Raw genomic sequence first — 20,685 nt, 5'->3', positions numbered from 1 at the left:
TCAGGCAAAGAGCTAGAAGTATGCTTTCTTTTCATAGTTAATTTGGGATTTTAAAGAGAGTAAGATGACTAGGCTGACTGCTCTCCCTTCTAACAATCAAACAGGATTTAAATCCTTAAGGGAATAAGATGATCATGAACTGGATGGCTTGGGAACTTTTTCCTGTGCTAACCAAGAGCTTTTAGGGAGAAAGCCGCATACACCCGTGAAGGAGAGCAAAATTCTAATCTTGCACCACTTCATCATACAACCCTCCTGTACCTTCCACGGACTAACGCGTGGTAACGCTGAAGGGCTCAGGCTGGGGATAAGAGGTAACTGTACCCGCAGATCAGTTGACTCATCGCCTCTTCACTCAACGAGCACAGTCGCTGTCTAAGCTTGAAAACAACAAAGTCAACTCACATGTAGCCTTTATTCCCTCCCATTTCTTTTCCTCTTGATATTCAGTTCTGCAAAGCTATTCCCACTGCTCACATGGATTTTAGTGCTGCTGTAATTCCTTACAACCTAATCTTTCTCCTGTCATTTATTGATCTGGTTGCAGATGATGGCTTAATGACTTAAGACTGCCCTAAAGTCAACACTTGAGTTTACCTTAGAGTGAGAAATGCTCTGATTTGTGAAGTCCAGCTCCCGAAATCCAAGGTTAATTACGCTGCTCATCCTCCCGACCCCTTTCAGAGAAGATGAGGCATCACTGCAAACAACCCCCAACTTCGATCTGTTGACATCCTCTCCTTCCACCCAACTGCGCTTTTGGGGGAAGAACAGACTTTGGTCTATGACTAGGTCTGAACTGAATGGTAAACTTTAAAAAGTCAGGCCCCATTTATCTCTAATGAGACAAGAGTAAAAGGCATGCAGGGCAATCTATAGCATCAGTTGGCAGCTACAAACAGCAGCTTCTTCCCTCTTCAAAGACAGAAAACACCTATCTGTAACCTTTGCACTTCACCAAGCTGTAACAAAATACACTGTTCTCCTCCCTCATTTGAGGGCACACAGCAAACATTAGCTTCTAGATCCTGCACTGCCTTGAGATTGAGTTTTCTCACTGAATTCTCACTTACTTTCTTCATTATTATGTAAGTTTATATCTCAATATTAATCACCTTAAAATTAATTATAGCTCTTGCAAAATTAATTCTAATCACCAGGAATTCCTACCAAAGATATTGTTTTCTTCTTTTTAATGAGCACAAAACATTCCTTCTGGATCGGCAAGTCACAGTCATAGAAAACAAGGTTTAACAGGCCTACACATCTAACTGTTTCCAGTATCTGTATATTGTACACGAAGAAGCAGAATCTGAAGCAATAAGAACAAGTAGTAAATTATAAGACTGAGAAAAGCTAATGGAACCCACAGAGTTCAAAGCTGACTTCAGCCAACCATAACTGAAATTACTTATGTGAAAAGAAACCAGAAAGTCATAGCTCCATCTTTGCAATTCTAGCAATAGCAGAATAGGCATAAAACATTAAAAACAAGAAAAGCGCGAGTTGTTCAAATTACTGGGAGCTGAATGCTTGACGATGCTCACCAAACAAATGAGGGGAAAGCAACAACATGCAAATCATAAGACACACAGGGTGTGGAAACTGTTTTCCCCCAGCATAACTCTGGCACCAAGAAAGCCACTGTAACTGTGGCTAAGCAAGACAAGGCTGGGAGTTAAAACATGCTGATCAGCATCAGCAAGGCAAGAAATCACTGAAAAAGTAGTCCTAGCTGCTGCCGGAGACTTGTACTCTGTGAATCGCATCAACTTTCATTCCCCAATTCAAACACTCCACAAATCTGCTAAATCAGCTTTCAAAAATTGAAAGGACAGATACACGTGTGACTATTTAAGCATTACCAAAGGTGGCCCCAGACCACAGAGTAACCAATATTTTCAGATATAACAGGTTGCTCACTGCTACCTTATTCCTGTAATATTATTTCCCAGCCTTTCTGAAGTCCTCCCTAGAAAAGCACACATGCCTGAAGCAACTAGTGTGCTGCCTGCAGAATACAGCCAGCAAAACAAGGGAAGGCATGCTACATCAGTAACGAAGGCAGCAAACGAAGACATGGGAGAAATAAGATTACAGAATGTTAATGAATCATCGTATTTCAAACCATCTCTGTTGAATGTGGAAATGCATCAACTGGGTTACTGACCAGAAAGCGTAGGAGGGGCGGGAGTGGAATACTGGTGGATAGACTAGACATTTAACCTCTAATTACTAGTGTTGTTGGAGTCTTGATTACAATATTCCAGAGCTTCAATTCAATTGCATATTAATTTCAACACTGAAAACAGACATTTTCAAGCTGACACTGACTGTAACCCACAGATCAAAGACACTAAGTGCTCTGCTGACCTAGCAGCCTGATGAGGCTTTCAGGGAGCTCCAAGCAGACACTTTTAACTTTTCCAGGGTGCGAAGCCCAGCCTAGCAGTCCCTCAACCCCCCAGTGACTCAGATATGCTGCATTTGCGATACTGAATTATTCATTACAATTCTATCAGATGGGGGGACCGGGTCTGGGCTTCTTTCCTTCCCACTGAAGTTTTCTCTCTACTGCAGAGAATAGAGCACCTTCTCAGCCGGATGACTCGGGGCTGCCACGTTTCAGTGCAATTCACATTAAATTCTCTTCTGATCCTGGCTTTCTTGTCACCCTATTTGACTGCTTAAGAAGAGTTCTTCAAAGACTGGAAGCAATAAAAAGCAATTCATTAAAAATGCCCCTGCAGTCCACACCCCCTTCCCGAGTCCGGAGTTTACTGACTGTGACACCACAAGGATATTTCAGCTGCACGCTCGCTTTGCCTCAGACATGAATTTACACTGGAAAGAGGACAGAATATGAAAACATCTCCACCCTGAATGCTCATTAGCGTGCCAGGTAGGTCAGAAGCATATTGCAGGTCACAGACAGTCAGATCCAGTTCTGCGTGGAAAAGAGATGTTCTGGCACACCTGTGGCCGTATTCTTCTCTCCGCTTTTGCCAAGCAGTCTGCCACAGCGCACGTAGGAAACGGAGATGGTCTTGCAAAAAATGCACCATAAGCAGAGGCTGTCAAGTAGCAGCTCCTTTACATTCATGTATTCAGACAACCAAACATCAGCAAAATAGCATGAGAAAGCAAAGGAAATTCTGAGAAGGATAATTGTAAAAGAAAAGCCAAATCTTTGTATTTAAGATGTTGAGCCCCTCACAGAAAATCATATCAATCTGATAATGCCACTGTTCCTTTTTCACGTTTCAAAACGAGAGCAATGCCTTTATGCTGTCCTCTGCTGCAGAAGCCACTGCTCCTACTCCCTGCAACACCTCCACCAACTTCGCACAGCAGACGAGTCGAGGCAGAACAGCTGCCTCTGTACTGGCTTGCATATGTTACAATCATTGTTTTTTCCCCACATACTATCCATGTACAAGGAGAGAATTTATCTGGCAAAAAAAGATGCCTTTTTTTGCCGTTTGTTTCTCTGGTTCATTTCGATGGTGATGCGGGACTGCCACGAAGTATATACCAAACAGCTCTTCTGGAGATACCCTGTTTGGTCACAACGTTCAAAAAAACCAAAAGCGCTGCTCTGAAAGGTACAACAAAGACAGCAACGTAAGATTATTAAAACTTGCATTTCTGCTAGATGCTGAGTTCAGGTTGTCAAATTTTCCAGCCAGACAGATGGTGACAGTGAATTAGAGATTCAGCTATGAAAATCCTGTGATTTTCAGTGGGAGTCATGTGCCTAAAGTCATGTAGCTTTGGAAACTAACTGGTCTCCCACCACAGCCAATATTTGCTGTGTCACAGGTCCAGATGCACAAAAACATGTAAACCATGGCTCCTGTTCAGTTCTGTTTCTGAAGCTGCAGCCACAACATCAGTAGGTTAAACTTTTTAAAGACTTAACAGCCTGAATGACTACCCCATGCATTTGGCAGCAACTCTACTCCTCCACATTTATAGGGCGCTGAAGAAAACAGGACCTACTCCAAAATCCAGGCAAGCTCAGAACATACACCAACAGTGTCTTAAATCTATCTTTTTTAATTGCTTTGCCCTCTAAATACAGCACCCTTTTCAGGTGACAAAACATGATGCAAGGCTGAAGGGGTTAATACAACCTAGCTCTGCTGGTCTGTATCACTGAGGTTTTACCTTAGTTTCCCTACTCAGCACTCGTCTCTTAAGACCATACTAGCATTTTCCATAGTCCCATGAGAAAGTAAAGCTTCTCTCTACAGAAAGATCAGAAGTTTGCAGCTGTAACAAAGCATAATCCTTTATGAACGCCTTGTGCACCGGCAAAAGCCAGAGATATTAAATCTTGATCGAATACCATTTTAAAATCAGAATCCCAAGTCCAACCACTCTAACCTTTTAAAGCTGTAGGTTTTGGCAATGTACAGGACCCTTAGTAAGTGAGGATCAGGGCTTATATTTTCCGGCAGGTCACATCAGCTGGTGCGTGAGGCAGCAGCGAAGGGGTTTTCTGAGTCTTGACTTAACAGTGCATAAAGAGCTACAAGTCAAAGGGATTCCACCTTAAAAAAGCGTACTAAATCCCTTAACCTTGAGAAGAACGATGCTCACAGTTCCCTGCCTGCACAGATCCTGACAGATGGGGTCTATGGTTTTGCTTAAAGATACTGAGAGAAGAAATATCTTCAAAACTTGGCAAGAAAAACTGCAAGAGTGTTATCAAGACATGCCAAGGAAATACAGAGTTGAATGCACTTCTCCAGAATCCAAGTCTGTGTCATGGATATAGCCCAGAATTCGACGTGGCAGTTCTGCCCTGGCATAGACCATATGAAGGGCTTAATTGCTGTTTCACCCATACATGTGCAGTTTAGAAATTGGTGGGGTGGAAAAGGGAAGCAAACGGAAAGTCGCTTAGACCAGGGGGTCTACAAAGTAGATTATTTAAAAGGCCTTTTAAAATAAAATTTATGACGGTAGAGGAGTTTACCATCATCGCTACCGAATTGTGAGATTTATTACTCCAAGCTGTTGTGACTAAGCCGCATCCAAAGCCATTCTTATTCAGCCTCAAAATTGAACAGAACCTCTAATCTTGATCCTATCAGGTTTTTTCTGCTTATCCTCTACTACACTTCAACTTAAAATCAAACGTTATTGCTGACACTCTTCAGCTCCAGTAAGCACAGAAAAAAAACCACAAGAAGGAACGACTGTTAATCACACAGGACAGCCATCAAAACCTGAAAACTGTTTGATAAATCGACACTTGTTTCTCACTGACATGAATCATCACACCATGGCATGCAAATGATGCGAACATGCCGCATGAGCTCGTCATCTCAGAAAACAAACATCACCATTGTCAGCATTCAGACAAACAGCCCCTCCCCGCTCGATCCGTTTTTGTTGTCCTTGTCATCAGTCCTACAGAAGATTACTGTGCTCAAAGCTGCGCACATCTTATTTTCCTGAATACGAACTAATGCTCTGAGATGTCATAGGACGATTCACCTCATGCATCTCTGCCAGCGTTCTTCAGTCCAAACCTGCAATTGCCAGGCAACTGCAGAGCACATACATAGCATCTGTGCAAGAACTACAATGAACTTGCTTCACTGTATACCCAAGCTACAGAGATGCACTTCTACATTTACCCAATAGTCAACTTCTGCGTGGCCCATGGAGAAATCCTCCATGGAGAAATCCTCACCAGAGCGTTCAGCACAACCTGCGCACAAGGCAGGAGCCAACAGGGCAGCTCCAGTTCTAGCCCTTCGTGGTCCCCAACAACTCTGAACCTTTGCCCTTCACCCGCCTTTTCGGTCGACGTCTGGGGATGTAAATGAGAGCACACAGTTCGGTGGGTGGCAGGGATGCTTGAAGATATATTTGGTTTCTATAAATATCAGTCTCTAGCTTCTTCCCCTTTTAATGATATAATTTTGGTATTTTGACACCATCTTTCAAGAAAGAATGGCCAAAACTAGAAAGTAAAATAAAAACCTGTCTAGTCAGAATTTAAAGAGTAGGGGTAGTTATTTGGCGCACAGAACAGGCTCAAAAATCAGGTACAAGAGGAGTTGGAACTGCAAAGCAGTCAGCTAATACGAAACAGGAGGACAGCTGCACACATACCAAAATATCACCAAACTATGAAGTTTCACAAAGCATCTGAAGTACTTCACAATCATTTCTCAGAGGCTGAGCAAAATGCAAACAGTCAAGGGGGAGTTATAAAATACTGCGTGTGCTAAGGCACACTCCCCATCTTAGTTGTTACGGCAAGTGATTCACTACTGCTGATTTTGTAATAACTACTACTTACAAAATCCCCTCACAAATAAAAATTATTTATGATGCTTTTAGGAGGCTTAAACAAAGCTCTGAGAGCAAATGCAAGGGTTTATTTTGCTATCTCCTCTCCATGAGAGGTTCAAACACTTTAAACTGATTAATGAGTTAAACAGACATTGACCGGGGGTTTGTGAATGAACTTAAGCGACTGGGCTTCCTCTGAGGTTCACCCACCTTCCTTGTTGGGAAGGAGAAGAGGTTTAAACAACCCATGTTTTATTAGGCTGAACAAAGCCACAATATTGTTTGATGCGAAACAGGAATGCATTCATAGCCATTTAAACAACAATTGGCATGAAAGTTTCCTCCAAAAGTCTTAAAGCTCTAAGTACACTCGCCGAAGACCACTAAACAATTAAGCTGACAGAGGAAGAACAATACTTTGCCATCTTCTCCTCAGTAGTTGTCATCATGGCACTTGGAGGGGTCGGGGGAAGAGGAGATAATTCTGCCCATTCCTGTATCTCCAACAAAAGTGTGGGAAAATCTTCTGGGATCCTTTTCTCAAGGGAGTTGACAACTCTGGTTCTTTATGTCACCACAATTAAACCCAGAGAACTCTGGTATACCTGGTTAAAAACACTCTTGCATACACCACATGCACACATCTGTGATTCAACAACAGTGTAAATTATTTACATATGTCAGGAAGTTAATCCCAGTCTTTTCTTCCTGCATTTATCTTCCTGCTTTTGATCCTCTGCAGCCATCTCCTTAAGTCCCAGTAAAACCACCATTTCTCTTGCTTCTGTTTCCCCCACCTAAGATGAAAACTGCCATGAAATGCTGAGAAGTTTCTCAAATCTCTAATGAGAACATACCTGTGCAGCAGCAATAGGCTACCTGATTATATGTTTCCAAGAAACAGTACTTCTATAGGAGGGCTTATCATCTTAAATGTAAGTTATGAGAATACAGTCATTTATCCACTGTCACTACTGTATCCCAGCTCCAGGAGGCTGCATGTATTCTGCTACTGACTACCCAATAGGTGTTCATTCCTGGTACTCTGGTATCTCAGGAAGGGTTCTTCCAGAAATACCAGTGACAATCTTACTCCTCCTTTTTTCCTCCCTTTCTACAGGTTTAAAGTTTCAATTTATAAAGTATCATCATTGAAAAGCAAAACAAAAATCAGCATGTATGTTCTCCCCTTTCCCCTAAATGAAGGCTGACCAACATAAAAGCTTTCCAAAAAAGCACGCAAACTCTCTGATCTCCTCAGGTCTGCGATAGTGAAGCTCACTTACACTGCTGCCGATGTTCACAGCATTAACCATGGTATTTCTCTACGGGCCAATTTTGCATAACTTCTTGTGGTGGGCAGAGCTGGAGATTCCTTATCCTTCAGATGCGTCAGGTACTCCAGAACACCAAATCCCATGTTACCTTAAATTTCTCAGGTTAAAATATATCATTACTTACCTTTTTCCCCTCTGTACTATCACCACTGACATAGGACAGTTTTCGACGGACATAGAAGAGCATATCGTCTTGCCGGGGGGCCCATTTCTCCATAAAATATGTTGAAAACATCCAAGTCCAGAACACAATACGGTCATCTTTGAAACATCCTAAGAGGCATAAAAGAAAGGAGAAATAAGAGTTGTGGAATTAGCACGTCACATTTGATTGTGCTTAACATGACACCCAAGTCTTTGCTACACATGGTGCAGTCGAGCCCAACAGTAGCAGAAATACTCTTTCACAGCTCAGAGTCAGTTTTTCCACAGCGTACAGCAGAGCCGCCATTCGGCACAAACCCACAGCCCGTCTTTAGCCACCGTCAACCAAAACCGCCTTCTCGCAGCCCAGCTGCCCCTACACACAACACGCACAGCTCAGGACCCGTCCGTGTACCCTGGTTATGTCTGTGCCATGGAGAAGGACAGAACCAGCGCACTGAGAATACGTCAAAGAAGCACTCAAGGAGTAATTTCAAAGGCACGTAGTGCCAATATACGCTCCAGTTAATGACGTGAAGCCATCAGCTGCCAACAGGTTTATTACGTGCTCTCAGGGAGTATAGCCAATCCTTCAGAAACTAGCAGCTGATCCCTTCCTTAAATCAATATGCAGGAACGAGAACAGACCCGTGGCAGGGGTGACTAACTCACCCTCTCTCTGACAAGAATAAAACCCAGCTCTTCCTCAAGGAAACAAGGAGTTTTGAAGTCCTGAATCCCAATTAAACAAGAAAAAGCAGGGGGAGGAGGGGAAAAATGGGAAGAGGAAGATGCAACGAAGTTTTGTTCAAGGAGACAGACAATTACATCAGCATCAGCAATAGCACGGCAGTTGGCCTCTCACCAGGAAAAGGAGGCGCAGTAGAAGTGACGTCACATTTTGTGAAACTCTTCAAAGCACTTAACTAGAATAAAACAGCAAAAGGTGCTGCACCTCTTCTATGCTGCAATGCTTGCACACTGTTAAAGACCAAAATTTATACAGACAAGGAGGGAAGTCGCTACTCTGCCTGGTGACAAGGGAGATGAATTTCTCCCACCGCTGCTCAAGTCCTCCTGGAGGCTCCTTGATGGAGTAATTGAATCCTCTCCCCGAAGCCCTACTGAGATGTAACTGCAGCTGTTAGCCAGAGTCTAGCTGTTTCAAAACCTGTGAAGAGAGAAACACTAAAAAAAAAATAAAATATATATATATATAAAAAAAATTGTATTGCTGAGAAACAGCAAAACCTGAAATGGATGATGGATAGTAATGTTATGTACAAGCCAGCAAGACCGGTGAGGGTGTGTGTATGTACACCCGTGCAGCTGACAACCCGACCTCCAGAACATCTATCCTCTATAGTGGCTCATTTCCCTAAACGATACACACTGGCTGCCAGGTGGGTACCCACGTCGCTCCCCAGCCCTCGGCCAGCGTTCAGGTTGGTGTGTTTCCCTCCCAGAGGGACACTGCACGTATGAAATAGTTCTGCAGAGAGAAGAACCTTGCATGAGGCAGAAGTGACGTTTATTTACAGCGATACCTGGATTAAGCTTTAGAAGATTTTTCAGTCAATTGCCAAGAAAGCTGACACACACCATAACAGTGAACATGATTTTTCTTAGACACTGGTGGCTAACTTCAGGGCTTCATAAAGCAATCAATCAATCTTTTAATCCACAAGTGTAACTCAGCACATTCTCCTACTTCATTGTATGTGCAATATTTGCAAGACAAATCTTTCTTCCCATCTTTAATTACTGTGGTGGGTAGGAGATTAGACTTTCAAATTTTTTAGCAGACTAATGGGTGATTGAAATCAAAATCTTAGGTCTCTCCAGCTAAACCCAAAAGTAATATTGAAAACAAAATTAAATTCCACTGATGGACCGTGCACAGAATACATTAGTCAACATCAAGTAGGATGATATTTGAAAATATATATATAGTTGATTATATTAAAAAAAAATAATGAAAAGGCTGACAGAACAGAAAAAGGACAAGGTAGGTAGTTCCCAGTGCAGGTTAATTCCAGGCCATGCTGCAATTGCTTTATTTGCATGGCTGCAGTGAAGTCATTTCAATTACTTAAGGCGGCATAGAACATAATGCGCAATCGTGAATAAAATCTGCAATACACTTAAGCACTATCCAGTTTTTCCAGCAGAGGAAGGGAGTCAAGCCCTGGAGAGATACGGGATGCTGGGCACTTGTGCCATCCGAACCCCTCCCCTGGGCACAGGTGAACAGGACGGTATGGCAAACAGCTGTAGTCGAGAGCCCACCGCGTAAGAGTGGATGCAAATGTGTTCATGCGGACTCCCCAAACTAGGCTGAGAAAGGACAGGATTATCATCGGTCAGTATATTCACAGATAAACACTGAGAAGAGAAAAAGAACGATTCAGGTTTAAGGATATATCGCTGACACAACGACAAATGGCTCTAAACTACCCACCAATACATACGTAGGCTGGAAATTCCAAGTTGATTCCTAAGCATTCAAGCCATGAAGTTCGGGAGCAGCCTGAACTTGGAATAGTGAAGGCAAAAATCCATATAGCTGTAAAGATAGAGCTCAACTTGGTTAAGAAGGTTCATGTGGTACCATGACAGCTGAGGACACCACGACCCAGTCCTGCCTCTATATTTAGCAAAGAGCAGAAAACAGGGCATGCATTCATCGTGATTCATTAATGTTCTCAAAGAAACTTACTAAATCTCATGGGTTTTTTGAGTACCTGAATTCCCAGCCTTAATTAAATGGGGAGGAGGGAGGAAAGGGGGAAAGAGGATTGCCCTGAGTTCATCTGGAGCTCTAGGAAAATCAAAGGAAGAAGAAAAAAAGAATCTACATTCTGTAAAAATCATTTCTGAAAAAGTTATAGTGTTCAGAAGTACACCACTTTGGTTTTGCATCATAAATGAATGAACAAAATAACCCTACCCAAGCCACTCCTAAATTTATATTAGAATGTTTTTCTATCAGGGGAAAATATTCTTCCCTTGAAAAGCAAAAATCATCAAGTTATCTAAACCCAGCATTATAAAAGAGGGTTAAACCACTTTTAGATTCTGGCAGTACCTGCGAAAATCTGAGCCGCTCTCATACAAGCTGCTTACACCATCGGATACATTTTACACAATAAAGCCCACGAATTAATATCCTCTTCTGAACTATTTATGGGTGGTTATAACAGGGCATTAATACATGCGGGAGGACAGCAGAACAGGGTAAGGTACCAGGACTTTGTGTGTGCTTTTATCCTGGCTGGGGAATGCAGAACAAACTGATTCAATGTACTCAACGTTAGTCTAAGCAGAATACCAGGGGACAGAAGTGCTGCAGCAGTGAAGCTACTTCAGCACTGCAGCATAACGCAGGGCAGAAAAAACCTGAAAACCCTTACAGCAGTGTTGGAAGGCCGTCAATTCAAAACTCTACCTGCAACAGATAAGATGTAAAATTGTCCTCCGAGCTTCAGCAATATTTGCAGACATTGCTGTAACTAAAACCAGCCTGAGGATGTTCTAACTGTTCTGACTGCAGTGGCTAAAGGACTTTTCTTGAAGCCAAAAAGAGCCAAATCACTGCAACACAGCTGCTTTTATTAAACTTCAGTAGAAGCAGGAAGGATGGGGAACAGCACACAAGAAGAATTAGCCTTTAAAATCTACTATTAATAAATATTAATATTAATGCTATTAATAGCATGAACTTGGAAAGGAGACAAGAAAATTTGTAACTGTAATCCAGACTTCTTAAAACTTGAGGGGGAAAAAAAAAAAATCTATTCCAATTTCAAGCCAGAAATCGTCCGATCCAATATGTCCACTCAAGCTCGCCTTCAATTATCAGATCCCCAAAAGCATGGCGTACCCTTACAGTTATTTTGGTAGTTTACAGCATCTCACTGGAAGCCTTCCAGCTTTGCAGAGAAGAAACTTGGAAACTGCTTTTAAAATTGTTTTGGGTAATGGCTTTGAAACTGTGAGGCTAACAGCCCAGCAGACAAAGTTATTCTTTTCAACAGACAGAAGAGAGCACAAAGCCTTAATTTCTCAGCCTTTGCCGCAGCACCCTGTCGGAGGGCACTGCCGTGCCCATTACGTGCCACCCACCAAAGAAGGGGACAGACTTGGCTCGCAGTTGGATTGCTGACGACCTTACCCCTCCGCTAATAAACTCAATACTGCTTCTAGCCACCTGGCAAGGACTGAGATCACAAACAGAAGCAATTTTTCATAGCCCGGACAATCATGAGTTGGCCGCAGCTTTCCATCACATCGGTCCATTGCCGCTTGCACAACGCTCCGAATCCGTGCATGCACGCATATATACCACTGTTAAATTGGAAGGCCCTTAATAAAGCACCTGGCACCTGAAGCCCTTGAAGCTTTGACTTCAGTATTTGGGGAGACCTTTTCAAATGCTAACAGTTTTATTTTTGCCAGAGGAGAGTTTGAGCCTTCTGCAACACCAGAATTAAATGATACTTGCAAAGGAATCACATTCCATCTATAGTTGAGAGCATGTAGCAAGACGGCTTCCTGAAAACACTCCTCCCCTAGCAAATTCTGCTTCTAAACGAATAAAATGGAATTAAGAGTTCAGACTGTAAATCTTAATACACTAAAAGTTGATTATATAATTATGAGACCTTTGTCATGAATAAATCCTAATTACAACAATTTACTGTAATGATTCATTTACATGGATTTTATCCTCATTAGAAGCAAGATTTATGCCAGCTGCTATGTAATAAAGGTCTTTCTTTTTACCTACTAGACTTTTATATTGAGCATTCATTTTGGGAAACTGACTCCAGATCCACATAAGTTGTGGTTTGTTTTTTTTTTTTAATTAATACTTTCAAAAAAATCAGTGGATAAAGAGAAGTGTCAGCATATTATTTCGCTTCAAAGGAATAGAAGAAAAGATTTCCCATTTGGTGGATAATAAGTTTTGCAGCATGTACCGCTCAGAGCTGAGAGGAACAATAATTTCAGCTAGACAGAGATTCCTCCTATGCTTTCACTCTTCTAGCCTGCCATGAGCTACTCTTAACTGTGAAACATCATAAAAAACCTTTCATCCACCTCTGCCACAGTGCTTATCATCTGTAAAATGAGCATCCTTAGATGTTTAGGGGTTAATTAAATACTTATGAAGGTCTTTACAGCCCCAGTGTCGAAAGCAAACTAGAGTTCTGAGCAATTCACACTGTATTTAATTTTTGTTATGAGTTTAGCCAAGTATTCTGCAAGGACAATATGAGAAGTGCTTCATATAGATTAAAGCTATCTTTGATATTATAAAGTTATAATTATGACTGCATAAAATCACAACGGATGTTCCCTGTCCAGTGATAGTTGCCAGCTAGCCAGATCACTGGAAATCTAAAAGTTCAGTCTTCTACCCACGCCTACATAAAAGGACACCATTTAATCCCTTCAGCTTCACCCTATACAAACGCAGGACTTCACCAAACTTTCAGAAGTTCACTGGCAACACAGAGGGAATGCATTGCCCAACGAGCGGTCCCCAGAGCACGTTCCTCTCCTAAATACTGGGGCTGGGAAAGGAGCACCACCACTGCTGCCAGCTGTAATGACACAGCACAGCGAGACGCGCGCTTTTGCAAGCACAGAAGCCCTAAATCTGTCAGAAAAGACAACGTATACTTTCAACATAAGTTTTTCTGGCAGAACCTTAGCTAGAAAAGGAAGGCATCATGGTAACAGCAGTGACAGGGACAAGACAGATGCCACAGATTAAACATCCAACTCTGCCACAGAATCACCCCCCCCTCCTCTTCTCAGCCTAAAATGGAGGTAACTATCCCCTACCTCATCAAGTGTTGCATGCACACTTCCATTAACGCAATATAAAGAGGATAAGCAGAGTATAATTAAAGATGAGAGAATAATTTGATAACAAATACAGCACACGCTTCTTTACTAACAGACAGTAATTTACAAGGAGGATGGATGGAAGCTCATTTGGAGTTGAATGAAGAACAGTCTAAACAGAACAGAAATGTTGCTGCTCTTCCCTTTCTTTCCGTAGGCCTTTTAAGAATATATCCTCTGTCATGCTTTCAATAGTGCACACACATAAATTAGACTTTTTTAAAGCAATATAATTGATTTAAACCTTGGCTTCATAGCATATCTATGAGGGAACTGACAAAATTTGAGCTTCAAGTGTTGAGTCATCAATGTTAAAGGCTGAGAAAAACATTAGGCCAATTACTCTTACAGCTGCTATGCCATATTTACTCATTTGCCAATAGAAGATATCACCTCTCTCATATTTATCACCTTCTTGGAGCACAACTAAATGGTAGGCATCACTAAAATCCCCAGAATCAATATGCAGTTTCAGCGCACACCTTAAATTTAAAGCCTGTTCTCACCAGATAATCAACTCAAAGGCCCAAAATAACATGAGCCAGAAGCTGCCACTTGGATCAAAGACAAATGCGGTCCTCTGCGTGGAGAGGGAAAGATAAACACATTTCTACGCTCTGGAACAGACTATAAAGTCATCCATGAAGGCCTGTGAACAATTCCATGAAATAATAGGTCCAAACAGTTGAGATTCAGAGAAACTGAGCTATTTTTCAACTGATAACTTCCATTTCCTGAAACACAGAAATGACTCAGAGCTGAGTAAACAGAGCTGTGCTTAAGCCTTAAGCGGAACTAAACAATAGCAGATAAAATGTAATTCTGTTTTAAAGATCACAGCTTACCCTACCCAGTAATAGTTTCTCTCCTATACCACAGAGCTTTAATTTTGAAACTCTCTATAAAAGTCAAGCCAGGGTTGTAGTGAAGCAACTTCATGGTCCACAGTTATAAAGCACCTGTCAATCACATCCCATACCTATCCCTACTTGCAAAGTGATGGAATTATATCACTCTGGGAGAAAAGAAGGAAAATGCCACAATGTAAAAACTTTTGATTCTGAGAACTGAAGTAGAACCTTCAGGTATATTGGACATTCACTAGTGATGGCTCTCTGCTGCTCCGTGCTCCTCCTGACCCCTCAGACTGTCCCCTAACCCTAATGCAACGCATTTCCATTCATAGAATTAGATACAGACTTTGCCTAGGTTCTGAAGTTTTCTCTTTTACCCACAGAAGCTATGCAATCAGGGTCAAGGCTGATTCATCAAGGGACATCTGTCGCAGAGATGGCTTTTACGAGGCAGAGATTCCGTGCACCGTCACCATACCCCTACCTAGCCACTTGCTCTGTCATTGGATGGGACAGATTTGTGCCATAGATGTTAAGACAGAACACTTCGGTTTCAATACAGCAATTTCCAAACATCTAAACAGCAGACACTTCAACAGACAGTTTATCTTGTCACCACGATTTACCACCTTCAACATAGCATGCATGTCAACTACAACCAGCTTCCTGTCTCCTTGGAAAATATGAAATAGTTCATTTATATCACAGCATCACTTGGGGTATCATAAACAACCTCTTCCTTTCTGCCTAGGAGAGAAAATAATTCATACAAATTAAACTTTCCCAATATCTCCCAAGGTTGTTAGGAACACATATTCTTCCCAACTAAGAATCATCCAGGAATAACTTTGATGCCACAAAATGTACCTTATAAAAATACTAATAGAATGGAGATAGATGAGAATCAGACAACAAAATTTACATCCATCTATCATTTACTTAAAAATTCCTTCTTTTGTGAAGGGTCTGCAGAAAACAGTACAAGGTGTATTATACACAGAAGATGTTTCTAATATTGACTATGCTTGCTTGCATTCCAACAGCAAGGAAACGCAAGGATAACAATTTCTAGAGAAATAATCTGTCCCAAGAATGACATATATTTTGGCCTAAAATTTAGAGCAACGTCCTCCCCATAAGACCAAAAAAAAAAAAAAAGTTTTGTTCTTTTCCCTAACTTATTTTTTTAGGAAAAGATAACAGTTTCACCACCATCATGTTTCTGGAAAGGGCCTAGACAAGCCTGCTTTTTAATAGCTATAAATTGAAGGCCAAATCCTGAGTTTACCGAATTTAACCACTAAGCTTGTAAGGGTGCAGACTTAGTCCTACGGGTCTTCCATTGCCTTGACTGTTGCCTCTATCAGTGAGATGGGGAGGAAATTCTGCGTGTTGAGGTATCCATTCTCAGTGCTCCAATGCTACTAATTACCCCCAGTTTTAAAAAGGAACAATTAACATTATATGTATCAACAATCAGCAGATGTTCTACACTTCTTGGTAAGAAACACTGAAATTAGGCTTCAAACTGGTACTTTCTGAGCTTCTCAGGTCAAATGTTATAATGATGAATTTAGCAGCACAGAGAGGATATGAATATTGAAGTTACATGATGAAGAGTGATTACTTTATGGATAAGGACCTACAGGTCCTACCAAATCACTTGAAGATGACAGTGACCAACTTCTCTTACAAAAAATTCTAAAGAAATCCAAATGTTTCAAGACGACTATCATGTAATAATGAACTCCTTTCAGTGAAACCAAAGATACCACTTTTTCATACTAGCATTAAAAAGTGTTTGCTATCTTGCCAGCAGTATAAAAATAGTATCTGTTAACATGAACAATAACATAAACCACCACCTATGTGGAGCATTTGCTTACTGAAGACCAAAAATACTTGCCAATTAAGCTAATAAAATAAATAAATAAATAAATAAAGTATCTTGAACTTGAAGAGGTCATAGGGGAATACTGTTAAGGAAACACCTGAAGGGTAAAATACGAGAACTGCCATTCCAGCTCATGCCTGGCAGACCACAGAGCACCACATCTTGTTTCTAACAGGGACCAGGAGTCTCAGAAAAGCGAGAATTATTTCACAGCCGGTAACCTACTGCACACCCAAGCTCACCCTAGTGCTTAGCAGCTGGAGCTTGTGCTGCACCTTAAAACATGAAGATTTTTCTCTTTGAGAACCTTGGAGTTACCCTTATTTTCCTCAATAACTTGGGAAAAAAAATCTTATGAATATAGGAATTCCTGTCTGAAACTCTGCAAGTTCTCACACTCAATTAATTAATTTGGTATAAAAGAGCAGTGTAGTTTTGGGGTGGTGGTTTGAGTTTTGGTGGGGGGTTTTGGGGGGGGGGGGGTGTTTTGGTGGGGTTTGGTGGTTTGGTTTTTTTTAATATTTCATAACATGCAGAACTACTTTTGATGAGAGGAATAACTGAAAAAGTGATATGGCTCATGTCAAAACTTTTAACTTTGCCACTTCTGGAAAAAACACATTGCAAAACAGCCAGGTAGAGTGTTCCCAGAGGAAGATAAAATTCCTCTTGCAGCTTACAGGAAACAAGTGTACTGTCATAGCAATGGATTAGCAATACTAGCTCCTGGTTACTAGTAGCAGGCGATAAATGTGTAATTTCCAGGGCAATGACCATGGACTAACACAACAAATTTTTGTGTACAGCCAAAACGTTCCCCAGGTGGTTTTGCTACAGATAGCCATTTCCATATTGACGCAAGCAAGTACAATCCAAGCACACACTGGGCTTCTGAAAGACAACAAGATGCTCTTATCACAGGAAATGGTAATATTTTAAAAACACATCTAACTTAGAAATCCAGATCCCATTTCCAAGCAACTGCAAGCACTTGCAGTGTAAATTTCATGGAAAGTCAAAGAACACGGGTTTCTAAGTGCCACTCTATTATGTGACATTATTATTGTTTTTAATATTATACACATTTCCCTCTGCTCTGCTCTATCCCGTGGCTTTATTTCAAAAATCCCTTTGTACGTCTCCTCTTCCCTGAGAAGACACATAAATAAAATCAGGATATCAAACCAGCTAACTAAGAGACAGCAGATAGAGTCTAGAGTCTTTTAGAAGAGCAGAGAGTCTTTTAAAACCTGAACACATTCATGCATGGAATCTGGAATTTAATACTCTCTCCCCTTCCAAAGCCCTGAATTTCTCCATTAAATATGATTTATTTTAAGCTTTTTTCCATAGAGAGAAATGAACAGATTTCTTCTTTTTTTAAATGCAAACAAAAGCATCTGGGATGAAAATCAGGGACTAAATCAAGATAACGGAAAGGTTACTGGAAATGCTAATAGATCTACTGAGCCAAGACAAAGCCTGCCACAAACGATGCCAGATTTTGCAAGCTGCCATCATTACCAGAATTGGTGTAAATTCTAGCCCTATTCTAGTAGCCACGTACTTACAAATATATGTCACTTAAGAACACAAGATAGTAACGGACCATTATTATCAATATAGCAAAAAAAAAACCCCCTTTTGAATGTATTACATTTAATATACCTCCTCTGGCTACAAAACAGGAATTTCAAATGGACTGTGATTTGTTGCAAGCACACACGGAGACCGGGAGTGATGACTGAACAGTAAATACCTACATCACAAGATCAAACTGAAGAAGTCTTGAATGTTTTATAAAACGCAATGCAAAAGACATGCATGAAAGCTCTTCCAGTAAACAGGAGTGTTTCTTTTAAAGAAGCATTCAGAGGTAACAAGCAGTGAGAACTGAGACTATAAATATCTTGGTAGAATAGGATGAGGTCTTAAAAATCCTTACATTCATACACTTCAGGAGAAAAAAAGGCTGGTTTTAAAGCAAACTGCTAACCAAAGGTAGCAATTATAATTTTGCTCTCCAATGCTAACAAAAGACCACACCAACCTACTTTCAGATGCTAACCTTCAAATCTTACTTTCCTGTTAAAACCAACCATGCAGAAGGAAATAATCAAGCGCGCTTCAGAGCAATAGGTGGCACAAAGGAGAGCTGCCGTCACGGCCAGGACTGCATCACTCACCGACGCTTTGCTTTTGCTTTACCTTCTGTTGTAGGACATTTTGGCTACCTTGGGAAGCTGCCCAGTTTCCTCTCAGGAAAACAGGGTAAGGGACACTTTCTCTTGGGGTTGGCTTTGCTTCTTTAAGTTGCAAAAACGCATACAGGGGTTTTTTTTAAATTTTATTCTTCCTTTTCAAGGCTTTGTATTTCTCTAATGGTCTCTGAATTCTCCACTAGTGTAGTACTACAGGCAATGAAAGCTATGCTGACTAAAAAAACAAGATGAAAACGAAATGCACCCCATCTCTACTTTAGTCCCATTCTGTAAGCTTTAAGATGCTATTTCAAGACTTTATCCAACCCTTTCTGCCTGACACTTGCACAGATGTCAGTAACTGCACACATCCCCATGTATGTACCCCTTAACTGGGCACGCTTGCACGCTCCGCCACTGGTTGCTGGGACATGTCAACACTGTTTCCCATTCACAGCATAACAGTGACACCAGAATTACATGCCAGCTCTCCACAGGCTGAATGTCTAAAATTCCTTACAGTCAGGCTGCAAAGGATAAGAAAAGATATCCCTCCTGGCTGTTTTTGTTTTTTTTTTTTTTCTTTTTTTTTTTTTTCTTTCTTCTTAGCCTTCTAGCTGTGAGACTGAGCCAGAACCAAGCTTCCTTTCCAACAGTAAGCACAACTGCTCCAATACCTAAAGTGCACTGAGATTTTATTGAACACTGCTTGAATGTTACCTGGGCACATCTGAAGCAGGGTATGAATAAAACACAAACTGTGATGACACCATCAACAAGCAGGTCACTGACAGGGGAGAGCCCTCAACACCAGCCTGTTTGCCAAGTAGCTGAAGTAGACTACACGGTGCACAGCAACATCTGTTTTGTTGATAAGTGGCCCTACAGACTTCCCTTCAAGTGAAAGAAGCAAGATAGGGGTACAACAGAAACAATAAAAAGGAAGGGGAACACGATTAATCTTACATCTTCTAACCTCATTTTGTTGGTTTTCTCCCCATAAAGCCCAGATTTATGGCACCATCGCAAAGTGAAAACTGCATCCATTTACCTTCCTTGCATACCAACATCCAGCTTTCTCCGGTATTTATATCACCTGAGACCATGGACCAAACCACAGATGTTCCTGCATCTATTGGGGAAAATATGGAATCTACCATAAGGCTTTGAATGCCATTTTGACACAAATACTTCTGGCTATGTGGAATGAATGAATGAATTTTGAGTCAACTACTCTTAGCTGAACACCACCAAGATTCAGAACATCTGAAAGATCAAAGCAAGAAAAATAACTTAAGGAAGGGAGAATTTAGTATTAAAAGCCATAAATATGTAACAATTATTCTACAGCCTTTCAATATAGCTTAGAAATGCCGGGCATCTCCCTGAAAGGAATGTGCTGAGCAGATGAGAGAAATGAAGTATTTCTGGTTTTACTAACAAGGACCCCAACCTTTCTTGCTTCTGGGGAAACAAGAACTTCATTCCATTAGAGAATACACCTAAGCACATGTAGCCGAGTGAGTGGCTGGTGTCTTAGGCACGCAGGGCAATTGAAAGAAAGAAAAGGAGTATAACAGAGTAGGGATAAACAGCTTCTGATTTGCTAAAAGGCGGAAGATAGGAGGAGGAAAAAAAAAAGTTACCACTGAGACCCAGCACTTGTGCTTCACAAATTAAAAACCTCAATTCATATCTGCTCCCCCATCCAGATCTCTTTTGTGTAGGAAATCTGACATCTTGATACCTTTGACATATGCATTTATTTCTGCAGGAAAAAACTGAGCTTTCTTCATAGTATATCAGTTGTCAAGCTGTCGAGATGACTAACGTTCACATCACTGCCACATCACTATTGTTGTCCTGTTTAAGCACTAAAAGCATTTGTCAAAAATTTTCTGTCAAATTAAAATACAAAAAAGAAAATAGCAGGAATCATTGTGAAAGAGGATTCCCAGCTGGAGAAAGAAAAAATAAAAAATAAATCAAACTAAGAACAAAATTATCTCTCCTCCAAATATTAA

At 41.0% G+C, this 20,685-nt stretch overlaps 1 protein-coding gene across 3 annotated transcripts in view; it reads right to left on the bottom strand.

Annotated features, from left to right (window-relative positions):
* KIAA0930 (KIAA0930 ortholog) overlaps nt 1-20,685 on the bottom strand; it is a 76,001-nt gene that overhangs the window by 30,798 nt on the left and 24,518 nt on the right. For all 3 annotated transcript variants that reach the window (XR_011328764.1, XM_069806933.1, XM_069806932.1), the window contains exon 2: nt 7,777-7,925. Coding sequence is in view for 2 of the 3 variants with exons in the window: in XM_069806933.1 (XP_069663034.1) it covers nt 7,777-7,925 (149 nt within the window). In the remaining variant the exon portion in view is untranslated. The remainder of the gene's footprint in view (nt 1-7,776; nt 7,926-20,685) is intronic.

The sequence above is a fragment of the Haliaeetus albicilla genome, chromosome 19 (assembly GCF_947461875.1).
Source record: "Haliaeetus albicilla chromosome 19, bHalAlb1.1, whole genome shotgun sequence".
NCBI lineage: Eukaryota > Metazoa > Chordata > Aves > Accipitriformes > Accipitridae > Haliaeetus > Haliaeetus albicilla.
This window is presented reverse-complemented; position numbering and strand designations above follow the sequence as displayed.